We start from the raw sequence: 18,329 nt of genomic DNA on the forward strand, positions 1-18,329 counted from the left end.
GGATATGCCTCCCCAGGCCATCACTGACCCACCACAACGGTCAAGCTGAACGATGTTACAGGCAGCATAACATTTTTCCACAGCTTCTCCAGACCTTTTCATGTCTGTCACATGTGCTTAGGGTGAACCTGCTCTCATCTGTGAAAAGCACAGGGCGCCAGTGGCGGACCTGCCAATTCTCGTGTTCAATGGCAAATGCCAATCGAGCTGTATGGTGCTGGGCAGTGAGCACAGGGCCCTCAGGCCACCCTCATGAAGTTTGTATCTCATTGTTTGGTCAGAGACATTCACACTGGCGGCTGGCTGAAGGTCATTTAGTAGGGCTCTGGCAGTGCTCATCCTGTTCCTCCTTGCACAAAGGAGCAGATACCAGTCCTGCTGGAGGGTTAAGGACCTTCTACAGTCCTGTCCAGCTCTCCTAGAGTAACTGCCAGTCTCCTGGAATCTCCTCCATGCTCTTGAAACTGTGCTGGGAGGCACAGCAAACTTTCTGTCAATGGCATGTATTGATGAGGAGTTGGACTGCCTGTGTAACCTCTTTAGGGTCCAGGTATCGCTTCATTCTACCAGTAGTGACACTGACCCTAGACAAATGCAAAACTAGTGAAAAAGTTAGAGAAGATGAGCAGGGAAAAAATGTCAGTGTCCTCCACTTGTAAAACTATTCCTGTTTGGGGGGGTTGTCTCATTGCTGCCCATCTAGTACAGCTGTTGTTAAAGCAAAGCAGCTGAAACAAATTAACAACCCCCTCTGCTACTTAACTGACCAGATCAATATCCCAGTTTAATTGACAATGCTATACACTGATTAAAAAGAGTTCCTTTAATTTTTTTTTTTTGAGCAGTGTATTAGGCTTAAAGCATATAACCTCACCGTGTCCAACCAGCAGTCTCCATCTGCTTGTACACAAATGCCCAATTCAAAAAGCGTCAGCAACAGATGTACACAGAGAAATCATCTTTATTGTATTAAGGCGTAAAAATATTCCATGGCACAGTAACGTTGACGTGTTTCAGTCTCTAGCTATGAATAAGGTCTGGTTTTTTGGGGGTTTTTTTTTAGACTGCAACACATTAGGGTTACTGTGCCATGGAATATTTTTACTCCTTAATACAATAAATATTAATAATAATATTTCTCTGTATTTACCTGTTGCTGACACTTTTTGAATTGAAAATTTTAGTTCCGATCCAGGAGGACAAGAATTTTCCAGCTGCTTGGGATTAGCAAAAAGTTAGGATTTCAGCACGTTTTTGTTATTACAGTTTATATAGCTGCCCTTGGTGAAGATTAGGGATCAGTAACTCATTTTTGGCTTCCTTTTCAGATCAAAAGTAGTACAAAACAGGGGCATCCTCCCTCCCCCTTGAATTTTTTTGCGATTACTGAAAGTTTTTTTATTTTAAATGGAAAAAATAAACATAACCCAGACATAGCTGATGTCTCTATTAGCTCAGTTATAAAGAACAGAATATCCACAAAAGCTGCAAATTTTATGCTTGACTAAGCTTTGGACTCACACTCCCATATATTATGCTGGAGTTGAAAAGATTTCATGATCTTTTCAATTATAAGATTAAACTTTTCTGAGAGTCTGAAATCTTTCCGATGGGTTTCTCCTTTTTGCACATAACTAAAACCACTGGGGCTGTATTACAGAGCAATAATGATGTTGCACATAATTAATTGGTTCCATGTCCACGGCAGGACAAAAATTAGCCTATGCTCCTTGGCTGGCCTCTCAGTATTGGAGATGGTCTATAAACATTTCCTCTCCAACTCGTGGTTTCAAGGGTGTGGAATGGAACGAACAGTAAATATTCTTTGGCTCAAGAGAATTCAAGTATGGTCCCATTGGGAGGCTTTACACATGGTTTAGTCCTGGTAAGACCTGCAATTCTTTAGGGATTGGTGTATAGATGGGTATACACTGCAGAGTAAAAGTTACAGTGGATGGCAAGCTAAAGCCCTAACCCATTTTAGGGAGCCACTGTTGGGATGTTTTGTTAACTGTTTATATTGAGCTGTTTTGCAACTTTTCATACAAACTTCAATAAACACAACTTTGTGTGTGTGAATATATATCTATATATATATATAAATATATAAAAAGAATAGGGAAAACTCCCAATGGATACCTAGAAGCATGCTCGGATGATACTTTTCATGGCCTGGGAAGGCCTTGTAGAACCATAGATGTTGACAGAGTATGCAAAAGGAACTTCTTGAGAGATTCAGATATCAACCCCTTCTTTTCTTACAATTTACTTCTTGGTTTGGAGACACAGACAAATCCTTATTTAGTCACTGAGCGAGATGTGGATATGCAAAAACACCCAGAAATATGAAATACAGTGAAGGAAATAAGTATTTGATCCCCTGCTGATTTTAAATGTTTGCCCACTCACAAAGAAATGATCAGTCTAAAAATCAAATGGTAGGTGTATTGTAACACTGAGAGCCAGAATAGCAACAAAAAATTCAAAAGAAATACATGTCTAACAAATTATGCATGTTCATGGACGGAAGTAAGTATTTGATCCCCTTCACAAAACATGACTTGGTACTTGGTGGCAAATACCTTGTTGGCAATCACAGAGGTCAGACTTTTCCTGTAGTTGGCCACCAAGTTTTCACACATCTCAGGAGGGATTTTTGCCCACTCCTCTTGGCAGATCCTCTCCAAGTCATTTAGGTTTGGTGGCTGACGTTTGGCAACTCAAACTTTCAGCTTCCTCTTCTTGAGCCACTCCTTTGTTGCCTTGGCCGTTGTGTTTTTGGTCATTGTCATGCTGGAACACCCATCCACGACCCATCAACAATGCCCTATTGAGGGAAGAAGGTTCTAACCCAAGACTTTACGGTAAATTGCCCTGTCCATCGTCCCTTCAATGCAGTGCAGTTGTCCTGTCTCCTTAACACTTCCAAACCAGAATGTTTCCACCACCATGTTTGACAGTTGGGATGGTGTTCTTGGGGTCATAGGCAGCATTCCTCCTCCCCCAAACACGGCGAGTTGAGTTGATGCCAAAGAGCTTGAGTTTGGTCTCATCTGACCACAACACTTTCAACCAGTCCTCCTCTGCATCATTCAGATGTTAAGTGGCAAACTTCAGATGGGCCTGGACATGTCCTGTCTTGAGCAGGGACTCAAAACCTTCAACTACACATCTCAAATGATCCCCGCTTGCCTTCCATTAACTGTACAAAAAGTTGTTAGTACCTCATCTCCTAAATGCAGGTAATAGTCTATAGAAGAATGCCAGTGTGCATTCACTGAAAAATTGGTTTATTAACCGCTTCCCAACTGCTACAGGGCAGGACAGGTGAGAAAAATCATGTATATATGTGATGTTGTATTTCCAGGTGGGGGCGCGCGCCCTACCTGCACTGCCATTTGCGGCAGCTGCTGTCAATCACCGGGCCCCTGCTGGTAATTACCTGCCGGAGTCCAATGATTACCGAGCATCTTCCTGTCAGCTTGGGCACACTGCTCGGGATGGCTGTGTACATTAATTTGGGTGCAGTGTTGCATGACTGCACAATTGTCAAAGTAACGCAGCGCCGTAACGCAAAAAATTACCTGGTCAGGAAGGGGGGTAAATACTCAGGAGGGTAAGTGGTTAAGTAAGTGAGATCATGGAGAATGAGCAAAGGACTTGAAGGCTGAGGGATCAATAGTATACATTCTCTAGCATATCTGGGTGATTAGGAAATACTTCACTTCTCTGGATAAATAGACTGGGGTCCCACTGTTAAGAGCTCCTTACACATCTTGGCCATGAGTAAAGACCAACAGCATTATTCTTGGTGTTTGTGATACTTACTTTAGTTTTTTTTAAGTTTATGAAAGAGAGATAAGAATATTGGCATGCAAAAATACATGGGGCGGAGACATTTGGACTGGATTCTCATGCTTAATTTTGGAATCTCGGATGCTCAAGTTTATGGATTATGGCTGTGGTAACATTGGGTGTCATTGTGTTGTGTACCAACGGTTCTGCGTTATAAATTGTACCATGTATGTACCTTACCACTGGCTGGTGTCTTAAATACATTCTTCATCTTCCCTGTCATTTCAGAAAAATTATGTTCTAAAGAGAAAAAAAAGGAAAAACACAAATGAATAAGGCTGTCGGTGAAGTATAATGTACAAGTTTTACTGCAAAACTGAAAAATTTTGAAAGCTTAAATCCAAGAATGACTTCTTACCCACCAAGGCATTAGAATGACAAAATTCCATCCTCACAACACATTTATTTCTGTAAGTAGGCCCTTAGCACGAGCATAGTGTTACACAATTGTCATACACAATCACATCCAAAAGATTTCTAAAATTGTAAACATTCTCATATGTTGAAATATTAAACGTTTTGCTAAAATGCTCAAGTGTGGAGCGTAACTGAAAATCTTTAAAACTGTGTGGTGAAAAAAAAAAAAAAATCTACTAGTACAGAAATGGGGTTTAATAAAATACTAAGTAGACAAAATGGCTAAGAACATTCTTTAAAAGGAAAAACAAGAAACATAACAGGTGAATTTCTTGCCAAGCAAAATAAGCTTGCTCAAAACCTACATAAAGAAATGTCACGGGTAAATACATCTTTGTTGACAAAGTAGGAGGTAGCATGGATGCACCAGTTAGTGAGAAATGCAACTGAAATAGAGTGTATTTTCTTACAACAAATAAATTCCAGTACTATTTACACTTTTTTTTTCAGAAATAGGTTAAACAATCCACCCTCCACTTTTTTAGTACAAAAGCCTTGTGTAATAATAATAATAATAATAAAAAAAATTCAACACAGGTATCTTCTGTACAGAATAGCACTGATTGCCCTAGTCAAATGAACAGTCTTGGAACTCTGCAGTATAATGGTAATACCTAATGCCCTATACAAACCAATAAAGTTTTAGGAATTGTCTTTAGAAAATATATTGTATAAACACAATTAGATTTTTTTTTTTTTTTTTATAATTTAAAGCAGATGGTTTTCCATGGTTGAAGGATATTTAGTATTTGATACCAGATTTAAACTATTCAAAAGGCTTATATTCATGGGTGTTTAGCTTAGCACATTATGCAGGAAGAAAAGTGTAGACTGTTAGATCTGTGATAGTTCAGCTCAAGGTTGCGGCACATCAGTATCTCTTTGTCCTTTGTACTATAAACAATCGTAGAAAAGGAAAAAAAAATCCTAAATATACATCCATGGTAACTGCATTGTCTTGTATAATTGGTTTTATGTTGCAGCTTCAGCCATTAATAAAGGGACATTTGCTTCAGTGATGGAAGGGGATTTCTTTAGTAGCGGTTCCACTTCAACCATTCCAGCTCCAGTCCGTGGAAGGTTTGCATTGACAATGTGACGTTGTAAATGTTTTATCCAATCTTCTTGTACAGACAGAGGTCCACGAAAGACTAGTCCACAGAACCTGTTAAAAGACCATGCCATTTAATGATATGTTTTAAATATAAATGCTTCAAAACCAAGTTATACACACTGCAATTACAATTCAGACAAAATATAACCAATAAAAATTGTGCAAAATTGAAGATAAGGATTAAAAGTATGCAAAAACGTTCTTTCCTAGTTTTCGGTATAGCAAGCAAGTGTTAAATCAACTGGTATTGTTTTTCTCCACTGTCAAAATCTACTCTCTACATCAGGACAAAAAACTGGAACTGGAGTTTTAAAATGTTATCGTTGTGGCAGGAACAAAGGTAGAGGGAAAACCTTCCAATAAGGAAACCAAATTTAGTGACAACTGTCCATGGTTGATTTACCCTCATCAATTTCCCCTCACTTCCTATATGTATATAAAAACGTTTAGCGCAATAAATGCCTCCTAATAAATGTGCAGCTAGCATGTAATGTGTTCCAAATATAACAAAGTAAATAGTGAAAAATGCAGCGCAACAAGAGAATAAATACAATGGTGCTATTGTGTCAACTGCAACCTCCTAGATGCGTATTGATCAATAGTAACCATAAATAACACTCCTCCGTGCTTGTGAATACTTAATAATCAATATATGTTGATGATCATATATTTCAATGGATACATGTAGACCCACACACAATCTTTAACATCCACAGTGCTTTGTGATATAAATACAACATAAATCGTGCAACTTAATAGAATGTCAAATCGTTGTGAACTGTCCCTTTAAATCGGCAGAAACTTCGCGTAGACCAGTGTTTGTCACACTACTGTATACAAGTGTATGGTGCTCCTGTATCACCCCTTAGTGCTCTTCCACTTCCAACACATACTGCGGATTTAAAGAGACAGTACACAATTGACATTATATTAAGTTGCACGATTTATGTTGCATTTATATCACAAAGCACTGTGGATGTTACAGATTATGTGTGGGTCTACATGTATCCATTGAAATATATCATCAGCAGCATATATTGATTATTAAATATTCACAAGCATGGAGGAGTGTTATTTACTGTCACTATTGATCAATACACATCTAGAAGGTTGCAGTTGACACCATTGTATTTTATTGTTGCACTGCATTTTTCACTATTTATTTCCCCTCAATTCCTGTTGTGCCTCTATAAGTGGAAGTGAAAAATATTCCAAGGTGCAAGTAACCTTCAATGTGCTTAATCACAATCTCTGGAACAACGTTGAAGGATATAAATCCTTTCCTTTTTATGCATTTAGAATTCCCAAATTGATACAGAAGCCAAGTTTAAAAGAATAAGTGTGGACTACATTAAAAAAAAAACACCCATATGTACTTACCTATATGGCCGCAGCATTGGTCTGATGTTGCAGCTGTCCCCCACAACTCTAACACCAAGAACTGAGTAATCACATGACCACTTATTGCTCAGTTTTTGATCAGCTCTGACCAGAGAGCAGTGACTATCAAGTCATCGCTCCCTGCTCTGCCCCTCCAGTTCTCAGTGGATCGCCAGGTTAGAGAAGGGGAGGGCGTGGCTCGCACAGGTTGTCAGTGGCACACTGAGAGGCCAAGTCAGCTGCAGGTCATGTATCTGGATGAATTCTTACATTATTTCTGGGACCCTTCTAGAGACTGTGGAGGCTCTGTGACCTCAGCCGACAATTAAATGTATCCTATCGGCCAATTCTGGGTCACAGGAGAACTCATGTGAGTGCACGGACATGACCCAAAAGAGAAGTATGGCCACTTCTTTTAATAGACTTATGTAGTCGACAACCTCATTAGGCCTTAAAAGGCCACAAAAAGCAGCTTAGCAATGTTGGACTAATTTTTAAGGGTACAGCACAGGAAGGCTAAAATTGGATGCCCAATTGAAGGGACAACCCAGAGCCACCAAAATCATTGGGATCCCTCTTGACTTGATCCTGCTCTAAAGAAGAACAACAGCTTCAGCAGTGGAAACATAAATCTAACTGTACCACGGCTTTATCAGGCAACCATTGCAGCTGCCCACTGATCCTGAATCCTTGCTACAAACCAATAAACTTTTCAACTGAATTGAGATGTTGGAAGATACACATCCAGAAACCCCAAGCTAGCCAAAGAAGATGAAAGACCTTAGGGTGAAGGTACCCTGCCTGCCAGTTGTCGACAACCAGAATAAAGACCAGAGAGAGAGCTGGAACACGTCTCTTTTCCCAACAAACGCTTGACAGTTCCTGGGTGGCAGCAAACTTTTTGGCATCATCCTGATGGTTGACGTAAGCCACAGCCAAGGCATTGTCAGACTAAATCTTGTTTAGAAGACCTGTCAAATGACTGGTCCAGTGTAGAAGAGATAACATGGTTTGCCCTGCATTCCAACATACTATTTGGCAATGGCGACTCCTCTAGTGTCCTTGAATCAAGGAGATATCACAGCACTCCTCCCCAGCAAAAAAATACTGGTATGTGTTGTCACCACTGTCCAACAATTTCCCATATAGTAGCATGGAGCATCTCTGCCACACCAATGAGACTCTTGCCTTCCAAGTACATCTCCTTCTCCAGGAACAATGTCCCAATTGGAAAGATCTCCCGTTTAAGGATCTGTGTATGGTGTTATGCAAAGGAAACTGCTTTAAAAGTAATCCACTATCAGTCCCAGGAACCACATGCAGATGAAACATGACACCCATTTGGGAGTGCGTAGAACATGACAGAAAGGAATGCTTCACTGCCAGAAAAAATACCTTGGAACTGTAAGTCTAGCATCCAGAAATAAGCATAGATATCCCAGATGGAAGAAACCAATTGGGATTTCTTCAGCTATAGGATCCAGCTATAATCCTGAAGAGTGCTCAAAGTTATGGATAGAGTGGTCTCCAACTCAGAGTGCTACTCTACCCAAAGAAGCAGATTTGTTCAGGGAGCCTACTATGCAGATTCCACATAGCTGTAGTAGGGCCAGCACCTTGGTTTAACACTGGGGGGTTGAGGCCAGGGTGAATGGGGGAGCCACAAACTGGTAGTGTCCTCTGTAACTAAACAAAACAGAGATGGTGAATACCTCAAAAGGAGGTAGGCATCTTTGATATTGAAAGGCGCAAGGAGATCTCCCTAATGTAAGAAAGCTACAACATAAGAGACTGATTACACCTTGAACTTGCGCACCAACACATACAAGTTGGGAGACTTGACATTGGAAATGGGGCAAATCCTGTCCTCCTTAGAACTGTGAAAAGACCAGAGCAAAACCCCCTAAGAGTTATGAAGGGGATTGAGGCTGAAACAGTTGAGGTAACAGAAAATTAAGTGCAAATAAGTGAGCAGGAAACTGAAATTCTTATTTTGTAACCTACCAGAACTTGAACTCATCTGAAACCTGAGACAGCCAAGGACCCAGAACACTACCCTCCCCACCTTGAAAAGAGCTGGTAGCGGAAAACCTTCATACAGTGGAAGCCTTCTCGGTGAACATGGACGACTGTTGCTGCCAGGGACGCGTGGACTTCAAGGACTACACCTAAGGGGGACTTAGGTGACTTGTTGCCTTTACCAGATGAAGCATAAGAACAATAAATGCACTTGTGAACCAAGATTAAAAGACCGATATACAATATGGTTTTTTGGCCCGAGGAAGAAAAGTACTATTGAATCCGATGATGTTCTCAGCTAACACAGCCTAGCACTTGAGCCACAAGTCTGTGGATAACCATCGCTGACCCTGAAAGCTTGCAGACCCAGGGTCTAGCACCTAAAGAAGTATTGCAAAGATACTGAATGCCCCCCCACCCCACACAAATGATCTGCAAGTCTCATACAGGCAAAAGGAGATATCGTTGGCCACGGCAGCATGAAGTTTGGCTCATTCAGTCACTACCTGAGTAACTAAAACAAGGACAAAAACTGTGCACAGCAAAGCTCCAGTGACTGAATACATGGTTCATGAATGCCACTTAAGTCTTCAAAGGACAGAAAGCCCTGGACCGGAATAAAAGTGGCATTACTAAAACAGAAGTAAACACCGTTTGCTCACTTGTACCTACAGGTAAGCTTATGATAAAGCTTACCTGTGGGTACAAGAAATATCTCCTAAACTTCCACTGTTTAGGAGATATTCACTACTTCTGCTGCCGGTGACGTCACCGATGCATGCACACTAAGCTTTGAAGGGACGGCATGCAGTCCCTTCAGAGCACTGTGCCATGGTCATGCGCCTGTGTGCATGCACAGAAGTGACGTCATCGCGGCTCAAATCCCGAAGCCCACAAATCCGTAAGGAAGGCCAGAGGAAGATGGAATCTGTCAGTGGTGACAAATTTGATTGAACCCTTGCAATTCTATTCTTGTTTTTGCTCTTAGATGTGGACTTACAAGTCAATAAGTCTTTGGCCTTCCCAGCCCTCTGACATAGATAACTGTATAAACTGCAATATAAACAAAACCTATTTGTTCCTTTGACATAATTTCAAGGGCAGCACAGTGGCTAAATGGTTAGCACTTCCGCCTGGCAGTACTAGGGTCTTTGGTTCAAATTCCAACCACGGCACCACATAGTGTTTGCATTTTCTCCCTGTGCCGGCATGGGTTTCCTCCGGGGACTCCGGTTTCCTCACACACTCCAAAGACATGCTGGTAGGTGAACTGGCTCCTGTCTAAATGTAAGTTAGGGACCTTAGACTGTATGCCCCTTGAGGGTTAGGGACTGATGTGAATGTACAAAATATATGTAAAGCGCTGCGTAAATTGATGTTGCTATAGAAGTGCTTGTAATAAATAAAATAAATAAATACATTTCTGATTTCTCCTTCTAATATGTGGTAGACCATTTTAAATGTTTTTAGTTGGCTCTACGTTGAAGGTAAAATTATGTTAGAAATAAAAATGTTTCATATTTTCTGGGATTATACTGGAATTTATGTTTTTATTGTTTACAAAGATAGTGTTTACTATGTGTATATGAGCATAAAACAATTGTAGGTTCAGCGATCATCCCTCCTAACCTTTACACAGCAGTGTGAATTTTAAGTGAACCACATGAGTAAAGCATCAGTTGAATGGTGCAGCAAATGGAGTGATCACTATGGCTGTGTGCTGACATCTAAAAAATTTTTTTTTTCTATTTTATTTTGTATTGGAATTTGGTTCTTTGTATTTTCGGCCCAATGAGCTTTTCTACTGAAACCCATTAAGACATTTTGTATTATAAACAAGATTCACAACAATTATTTGTTTTTTCTTTGAATATCTAATAATTTAGGAACACTAAGAGCTGATGGTGTGGTGAAGATTGAAGTTCAGGTTGACACCATTGTCGTTCAGCAGTTCATGTCAGGTTTACATTAGGTTCAGGTCAGGATTAGCTCAGGATTTAATCCTGTTCATACATACGCAGTTTAGAAATGGTTCCCATATAAGTCTATAGCCTGTAATCCGCACCTGAACCTGAAGGCACTGCTTAGAAATCGTACATGACTCTTTTTCAAACTGCACTTAATGCGCACCGCCAGTGCAACGGACATACGTGAACAGGCACCATAGGAAGTAATGTTATTTCACATATCGTAGGGATTGGATGAGTTGTGGCCTTGCTGGTACCCTTGTGCATATATTTTGGGCCTGTCCAAACCTTTCATTGGTATGGCGCAAAATCTCTGAAATGGCCTCTGCTGTGGCAGATGCCCCATTGCATTTGTCTATGCAGATTTGCCTACTGGGAGCCCATATCTCGGGAATACGGACTGAGGCTATGAGGCCGATTCACACCATCTGTGTCTCAGCCCTATGCGCCATTGCCCTTCATTGGAAGTCGCCCATGTTACCATTGGCCTCAGTTCTATGAAGAGTCGATGTGGTGATGCTCATGGAACATATTCACTATACGTTACTAGACAGGATGCACTTATTTGACAGAATATGGGATGTTTGGAAAACTCAGACATTTAATGTCGGACCAATTAATATTTATGATTTAATTGATAGCGTTTCTCTGTTGGTAGCCTTATTGCTCTGCCTACCTTGCTCATGTACTTAACTTTTAAGCTTTACATGATTGTACCTTATTGGAATGAATATTATAGATGTGCCTTTTTTCTGTTGTATATTATACTTTATGTTGTTATGCTGTTTTTGCAGCCTATTCCTTAATAAAAACGTTTGTAAACAAAAAAAACCCAAAAACATAGAAGTGAATATGTTCCATAGGAAACCATGTTAAATGGACTGTAGTGTGTCTCTGCAAAAAGCATTAAAAAACGCACTGGTGTAAACGGAGCAGTGAAGTATGTGCTTCTGCATACTTTTGCTAAGTCAATAGTTAAGAAGGAAAGCCGGATAGAAAGGGTAGTTCAAATATTTCTAATCGACCTATGAATATTGTACATGTCCGTAAAATGTACCTGCATCTCAGAACATAAACTTCATCTGCACTGTGTGGTAAAGGTAACACTTTCTTCTTGCTTCCAGATCGTGATCTTGACTTCTTTTGCTTGCAGTCCAAAACTAGTACACAAAACATAACATTTAGAATGGGGACAGATCTCCACAACATCAACACATCTTTGAAAAATGAAAATACAGTTTTATATGTAATCGGGATAAATCCTTTGGTCACCTAATGTTGTACAATTTGAAGCATTTTACATAGCAGTTTACAATCAGACCATCACTGACCCACCACAAAAACGGTCATGGTGAAGAATGTTACAGGCAGCATAACGTTCTCCGCGGCTTCTCCAGACCCTTTCACGTCTGTCACATGTGCTTAGGGTGAACCTGCTCTCATCTGTGAAAAGCACAGGGCTCCAGTGGTGGACCTGCCAATTCTGGTGTTCAATGGCAAATGCCAATCGAGCTGTATGGTGCTGGGCAGTGAGCACAGAGCCCACTAGAGGATGTCAGGCCCTCAGGCCACCCTCATGAAGTCTGTTTCTGATTGTTTGGCCAGAGACATTCACACCAGTGGCCTGCTGGAGGTCATTTTGTAGGGCTCTGGTAGTGCTCATCTTGTTCCTCCTTGCACAAAGGAGCAGATACCTGTAGCAGTACCTGTAAGCAGGTGAGTTAAGGACCTTCTAAGGCCCTGTCCAGCTCTCCTAGAGTAACGGCCTGTCTCCTGGAATTTCCTCCATGCTCTTCAGACTGCTTGGAGACACAGCAAACCTTCTGGTAATGGCACGTATTGATGTGCCATCCTGGAGGAGTTGGACTGCCAGTGCAACCTCTGTAGGGTCCAGTATCGCCTCATGCTACCAGTAGTGACACTGACCCTAGCCAAATGCAAAACCAGTGAAAAACAATTAGAAAAAATGAGTAGTGAAAAAAAATGTCAGTAGCCTCCACTTGTAAAACCATCCCTGTTTTAGGGGTCGTCTCATTGTTGCCCAACTAGTGCATCTGTTGTTAATTTCATCAACACCAAAGCAGCTGAAACTGATTAACAACCCCCTCTGCTACTTAACTGATCTGATCAATATCCCAGGAGTTTAATTGACTTGATGTTATACTCGGATTAAAAAGTGTTCCTTTAATTTTTTTGAGCAGTGTATTTCTAGAAAAAGCAACAAAAGGAAAATACAATGAACATTGCAGTAAGCAGAATTACAAGAGTTCCCATGAAAACTAAATGTGAGTGCTTGTAGCGGTGGTATTAGTTTAAGATCTGCATGGAATTTATCCATATCTGTTTATCTTGTCCCAACTGAATATAATACCCATTTTAATGCTATCAGTTTTGTTTGTTAAATTTTTGGCCTTTAATCAGCATTCAAAGATACCTTAAAAAAAGGATATGTTTGCCAATTACTCAATGAAAGATTAAAAGTAGTCTGATAATTTACCTTATCAAGCTTTGCCATAACTCCTGGAGAGTTACTCAGTCATTGGCCTTAATATGGCACTGCCTCCAGAACTAAGGTTCTAAAAGGAATACCCACTAGTAAAAGAATGGCAGGGCTGCCATTCGCAGTCCCTGCTTGCTTTTGAGAGGTACTTGCTTGTGTCTAGCAGACATGAAAGAAACTCTATAAAATTAGCATCATCAGGAACTGAAAATGCAAGAAGACCCAAAAAAGTAATGTATACTGGGGGTACGGGGGAGTTGGGAGTCTGGATTAGACCACTGAGCCTGCATGCGCCCCATAAGAGAAAGATTGTTTGTTCCAAGGCTACAGTTGCCCCTTTTCAGTCAACAAGGTAAAGCACAACAACTGAAAATGTGTAAAATAAAGGTACTAATTTAACTAGTACTGCAATTAAAGTAGAACTTAAGGAATAATCTTTTTTTACAAACACTGGTCTAGCTTGGCTTGAATTAAGCATTCATATCTGAAGGGCTGCGTAAGAGGCAGAAAATCACTGTGCTAGTCTACACTACATACAGTAATAGCCACCTTCCAGGTGCTGCTCTAGCTGCTTTCCCTCTGCAGACTAACCGCCGCCCTTGAGAACACGCCTTCTATTTTTTTTTTCAATAAATAAAAGGCACTTTCTGCTTGGAAAAGGTGTAAAGGAGGGGCAGATGACATTACAATCTCCAGATTGTTTATTTACAGAACAAATTCACCGAAAAAAATAAAAATATAAACAGCAGTTTTTTAGTGGCAGTGGTGCAGAGCAAGTGACTCCCTGTGGTTAGTGTGCATAAAGGAAAGCTGCACCCGGAAGATCACGACTACTGCGGTATGTATCGTGGACTACTACAGTGAATTTTTAGCAAGCCCAATGATCCTCCACATATCAGATATAGATATTTCAAATTAATTTGGACCAATGTAAATGTGCAAAAAAGATCATTCCCGGAGTGCAGATAGGATTCTGTGATATTCCATGAAAAAAAAGTGATACAAATGTCCTTTTGGTTGTCATTGGAAGTGTCCCCAATGGAAGATTTCCCTTCAATTTGTGTTCAAGTGGAAACTCAAATTGTGAATTTTCCCACACTTCCAGACCAGGTGACAATGCTTATCAGGGCAAAAAAAGAATTTGAACCACTTAGCAATAAAATGGGCAGGGGTTTAAAGGAAAAAGGTAAATGATGGCTTTAAAAACACTTTTAAGGCATCATGCACACAAGGCATCTGCTTAGCCCCTTTGAACGCCTCTTCTTAAGGCAGAAAATAAAAATTTAATTATGTGTGCTTTTACCACAGATTTTAATGCACGTGCTCTATTTTTTTCCGCACCAATGAACCAACAGTACAAACAAACAGCAACTGCCCCAACCGACACCTGGCCTTTGCAGAAAGGAGCACATGGAAGGGCCCCAAGAAAAATCCCAAGAATTCCCCACTCAACTTACCAACCAGCCTGCAACAAATTGAATTGTTCTGTCTAACAGTTCATGTTAAAAAACTGGGTTTTGTTAGCAAATACAAGCATAAGCTGCAGAGACAACTTCACAGCACTCCAGTATTATCTGCAGTCCTATCTATACATTTTGAGAGCTTCCATAGGAGGAGTACATATAAAATAATGGACAGATTGAGAGCAGGTAAGCCTGGAGGGAGCCCACCCTTCCTTAATTCGTACTTAACTTGTACAATATGTTGGGCAGGACCGGTCTTGTTCTGGGAGGACGTAATATGACATCCTCCAATTGATGACAGAGTGGCGATCGGTGGTGATCTGTGTCCCTCAGACACAGCACATCACTGATCAGAGTAAAGATCCAATGACAATGGCTCTTAACCGCTTCCATACTGGGCACTTTTACCCTCTTCCTGCCCAGGCCATTTTTCAGGTTTTAGCACTCTCACACTTTGAATGACAATTGCGCGGTCATACAACATCGTACCCAAACTAAAATGTTATTTTCTTCACACAACTAGAGCTTTCTTTTGGTGGTATTTAATCATCACCAGGGTTTTTATTTTTTGCTTAACAAAAAAAGACCGAAAATTTTGAAAAAATAAAACTTTTTCTTTGTTTCTGTTATAAAAGTTTGCAAATAAATATTTGTTCTTGATAAATTTAGGCCAAAATGTATTCTGCTACATGTCTTTGGTGAAAATAACCCAAATTAGGATGTATAATTTAGTCTGTAGGAAAGTTATAGAGTTCACAAACTATGGGATATATCTGAATATTGATCAATCCTGAAGTACTGACAGCCAATCTAATTTCTTGAGGTCCAAGAATGTCAGAACAGTACAGATATCCCCCAAATGACCCCTTTTTGCAAAGGAGACAGTCCGACGTATTTTATAAGAGGCATGGCGAGTTTTTTGAAGTTGTAATTTTTTTTGTCATTTTTCAAAAAATGAAAAAAATTATTTTCACTGTTTTTTTTTTACATACTGTCACCAGTGCAGTACAGCGTCATCATATAACTGGCATGGCGGTGATCAAGGACACTGACTGGTGACAGTATGAAAAGAAAATTATAATTTTTTAAAAACATTTTTTTTTAGTTTTAATTTTTTATTACATTTATTTTTCTTTTTTTTAAGATTTGTTTTTCATATTTCACTATGACCAAAGTAGTATAATGTTACCATAGTAACATTGTACTACTTTGGGGAAGTGATCAGTATTTTTTTTTTTTTTTTTTACACAATTTGCACAGAATTACCTGAATGACATCGATTCATTCAAGGTTTTTTTTTTGTGCTTAGCTGTGATTTGGCCACGGCTAATCACATGACACAGCTGGGCTGTGATTGGCCCAGCTTGTGCATGTGACCATTCACAGCTAGACACACTAGTATACAATGGATAGCATGACAGGAAGCCATTCATTGTATACAACTGTCATGTGACCTGCTGTGATTGGTCACAGCAGGTCACATGGTACCGGCAACGGGGCCGGTACTCAGATCGGTCATCGGCCGTGTCCGAGGTACACGGCCGCTGGCAGATCGCGCAGCTGTGCGGCTCTGTGGGCATGCAAACTGCGCATGCCTGAAGGGACGCCATAAAACCCCTCGTCCACCCAGAGGGACGAGGGGTTTTGCAGGCTGCCATCTGGCTATAGGCCGGCGGGAACCTGTTAAATATGTATTCACCTGTGTCCAATCACAGCTGATCACAAGTAAACAAAGGTCATTTATCGGCATTTCCTTTCCTCGGCACGGTCACTGTCTGAGGGAAGGAAAGTCAGTAACTGGTTTTCCTGTGACAAGGGACATTTACAATGATAAGTGCAGCCTCATCAGCACACATCAGTGAAGAAGAAAAATTACTTGTTGCAAAATTGATATATATATATATATATATATATATATATATATATATATAACAAATGAAGAAAAAGTTTTGTAGTTTTTTTTTTCAAAATTTTTGGTCTTTTTTCAACAGGGTAATTAATTGCTTTTGTGCGCTCTAAAATTAACTTGTATTACATGTATTTTTTACTGAAATCTTGTGATAATATGCGATATAAAAACTTCTATTCTCTAGGGTTTCGGCTTGTAATGTTGTGTAATCTTCAAGCCTAAAATTAATTTTTAAACTTGTGCAAAAAAACAGCTCTGGCAGCGAATGCTGAGAAGCTGCCAATCGGTGCTCATCACACTGCAAGGTCTCTCTCTCCTTCCTGCTAGTGTCCAGGTGCAATGCTGGAGAGAGGCAGAGTGGGGAGGAGTTAAACAGCGCAATGTTAAAAATATTAAATGTTTAAGTTGCCATAAACCCGCTTTTGATTTTAAAAGCCCCTGACATTCCTAAAAGCACCTCAGATTTAAATACGGTTTTGGTTAATTTTTATCTGGACAAGCAGATTGTCATGAGGGACAAGTAGATTGGGACCCCAATTTAGTCCCCTGGACAAGTAGGTTTTTTCAAAAACTTCCACACCCCTGTGCATAATATTTAGTATAGTTGTTTCTCCTAGCCTACTGGAAAATTTGATTTTTTTATGCAGCAATGCAGTCTTCGAGTTGACAGGTTCTTAGTTGCAAATTACTACTTATGCCAGAAAACTTTTCTTTTCAAGACATACCTGTCCCAGTCAAAAGACCAGCACTCTTCTTTCGGGAATATGCACGCATATGGTTTGACAGGCTAACTGCACTTGTAAAGGTTGTATTACAGTTCACGCAAGTCTTAAGCTTTGCCGACATACCTACAAATGAAAAATTATACAAAACAAAAAAATATGTAAACACAAATTTATCCCAAAAACATCTATAACATGATAAAATATGCAAAATAAAAATGATGCAAATACAAAATCTATCCAGAAAACCTTTGCAATAGGATATCCTTACATTTGAGCATATACACAGTACAACTGAATGCCAAAATAGACTTCAAAATTAAATTGCAGTGCATGTCTATAGATGTGGTGGCGCCATAAGCTTTCTTTCTTTAAAGCCAAGTACATTTTCTGCAGATAGAGAAAATATCTGTTCATCTTGTCAGAAATCTCGGACGCTTGTAACCTCCTGTGGACTTAAAACTGAACTCAGAGCACAAGAATTTAAATATAATCCATATTTCATATATTCCATAGCCACAAATTATAGGAGTCCAGTTTGTGTTCACCAAATGCATTTGAAAACAGATAATTGGCTGGCCATAGACGGGCCATTTATCGGCCGAATTGTCGGCCGATAAACAAAAACAAAAAAAAAAACTGTCGTTGCTGCCATGGATGCTGCCACCAATGCTTATGAAAAACGGTCGTTTTTCATGGATTTTCCAGCATGAACGATAAAAAGAAACAAGAAGATCCGCAAAAAATGTCCAACAGCATTGCCCCACTAACGGTGTGAATATCGGCCGATTTTTCGTTCGGACGAAAATTCGGCCGATAAACAACCCGTCTATGGCCTGCATTGCCTTGTAAAATAGCAGTGGCATTATAAATGTGCTGCACATAACCTGCGCAGAGAGCAGAGCTATAGGAGGAGCCCAGGAGACCCCAGTCACTACAAGCTATCTGTAGAAAACTACAGGAGAGGGCAGAGACCAGACCGG

The 18,329-nt window shown here is 40.1% G+C and overlaps 1 protein-coding gene across 10 annotated transcripts in view; it reads right to left on the reverse strand.

Annotated features, from left to right (window-relative positions):
* Positions 1–4,140: 4,140 nt before the first annotated feature.
* The window catches only part of ZNF644 (zinc finger protein 644), a 95,395-nt gene continuing 81,206 nt past the window's right edge, over positions 4,141–18,329 (reverse strand). For all 10 annotated transcript variants that reach the window (XM_089668920.1, XM_089668924.1, XM_089668922.1 and 7 more), the window contains 3 exons: positions 17,350–17,472; positions 11,810–11,912; positions 4,141–5,437 (listed from right to left, as the gene is read on the reverse strand). In XM_089668920.1, the coding sequence (XP_089525046.1) occupies positions 5,245–5,437; positions 11,810–11,912; positions 17,350–17,472 (419 nt within the window). In that variant the 3' untranslated portion in view covers positions 4,141–5,244. The remainder of the gene's footprint in view (positions 5,438–11,809; positions 11,913–17,349; positions 17,473–18,329) is intronic.

This window comes from Staurois parvus, unplaced genomic scaffold (genome assembly GCF_062004578.1).
Source record: "Staurois parvus isolate SC_StPar_1 unplaced genomic scaffold, SC_StPar_1.0 ptg000066l, whole genome shotgun sequence".
NCBI classification, from domain to species: domain Eukaryota; kingdom Metazoa; phylum Chordata; class Amphibia; order Anura; family Ranidae; genus Staurois; species Staurois parvus.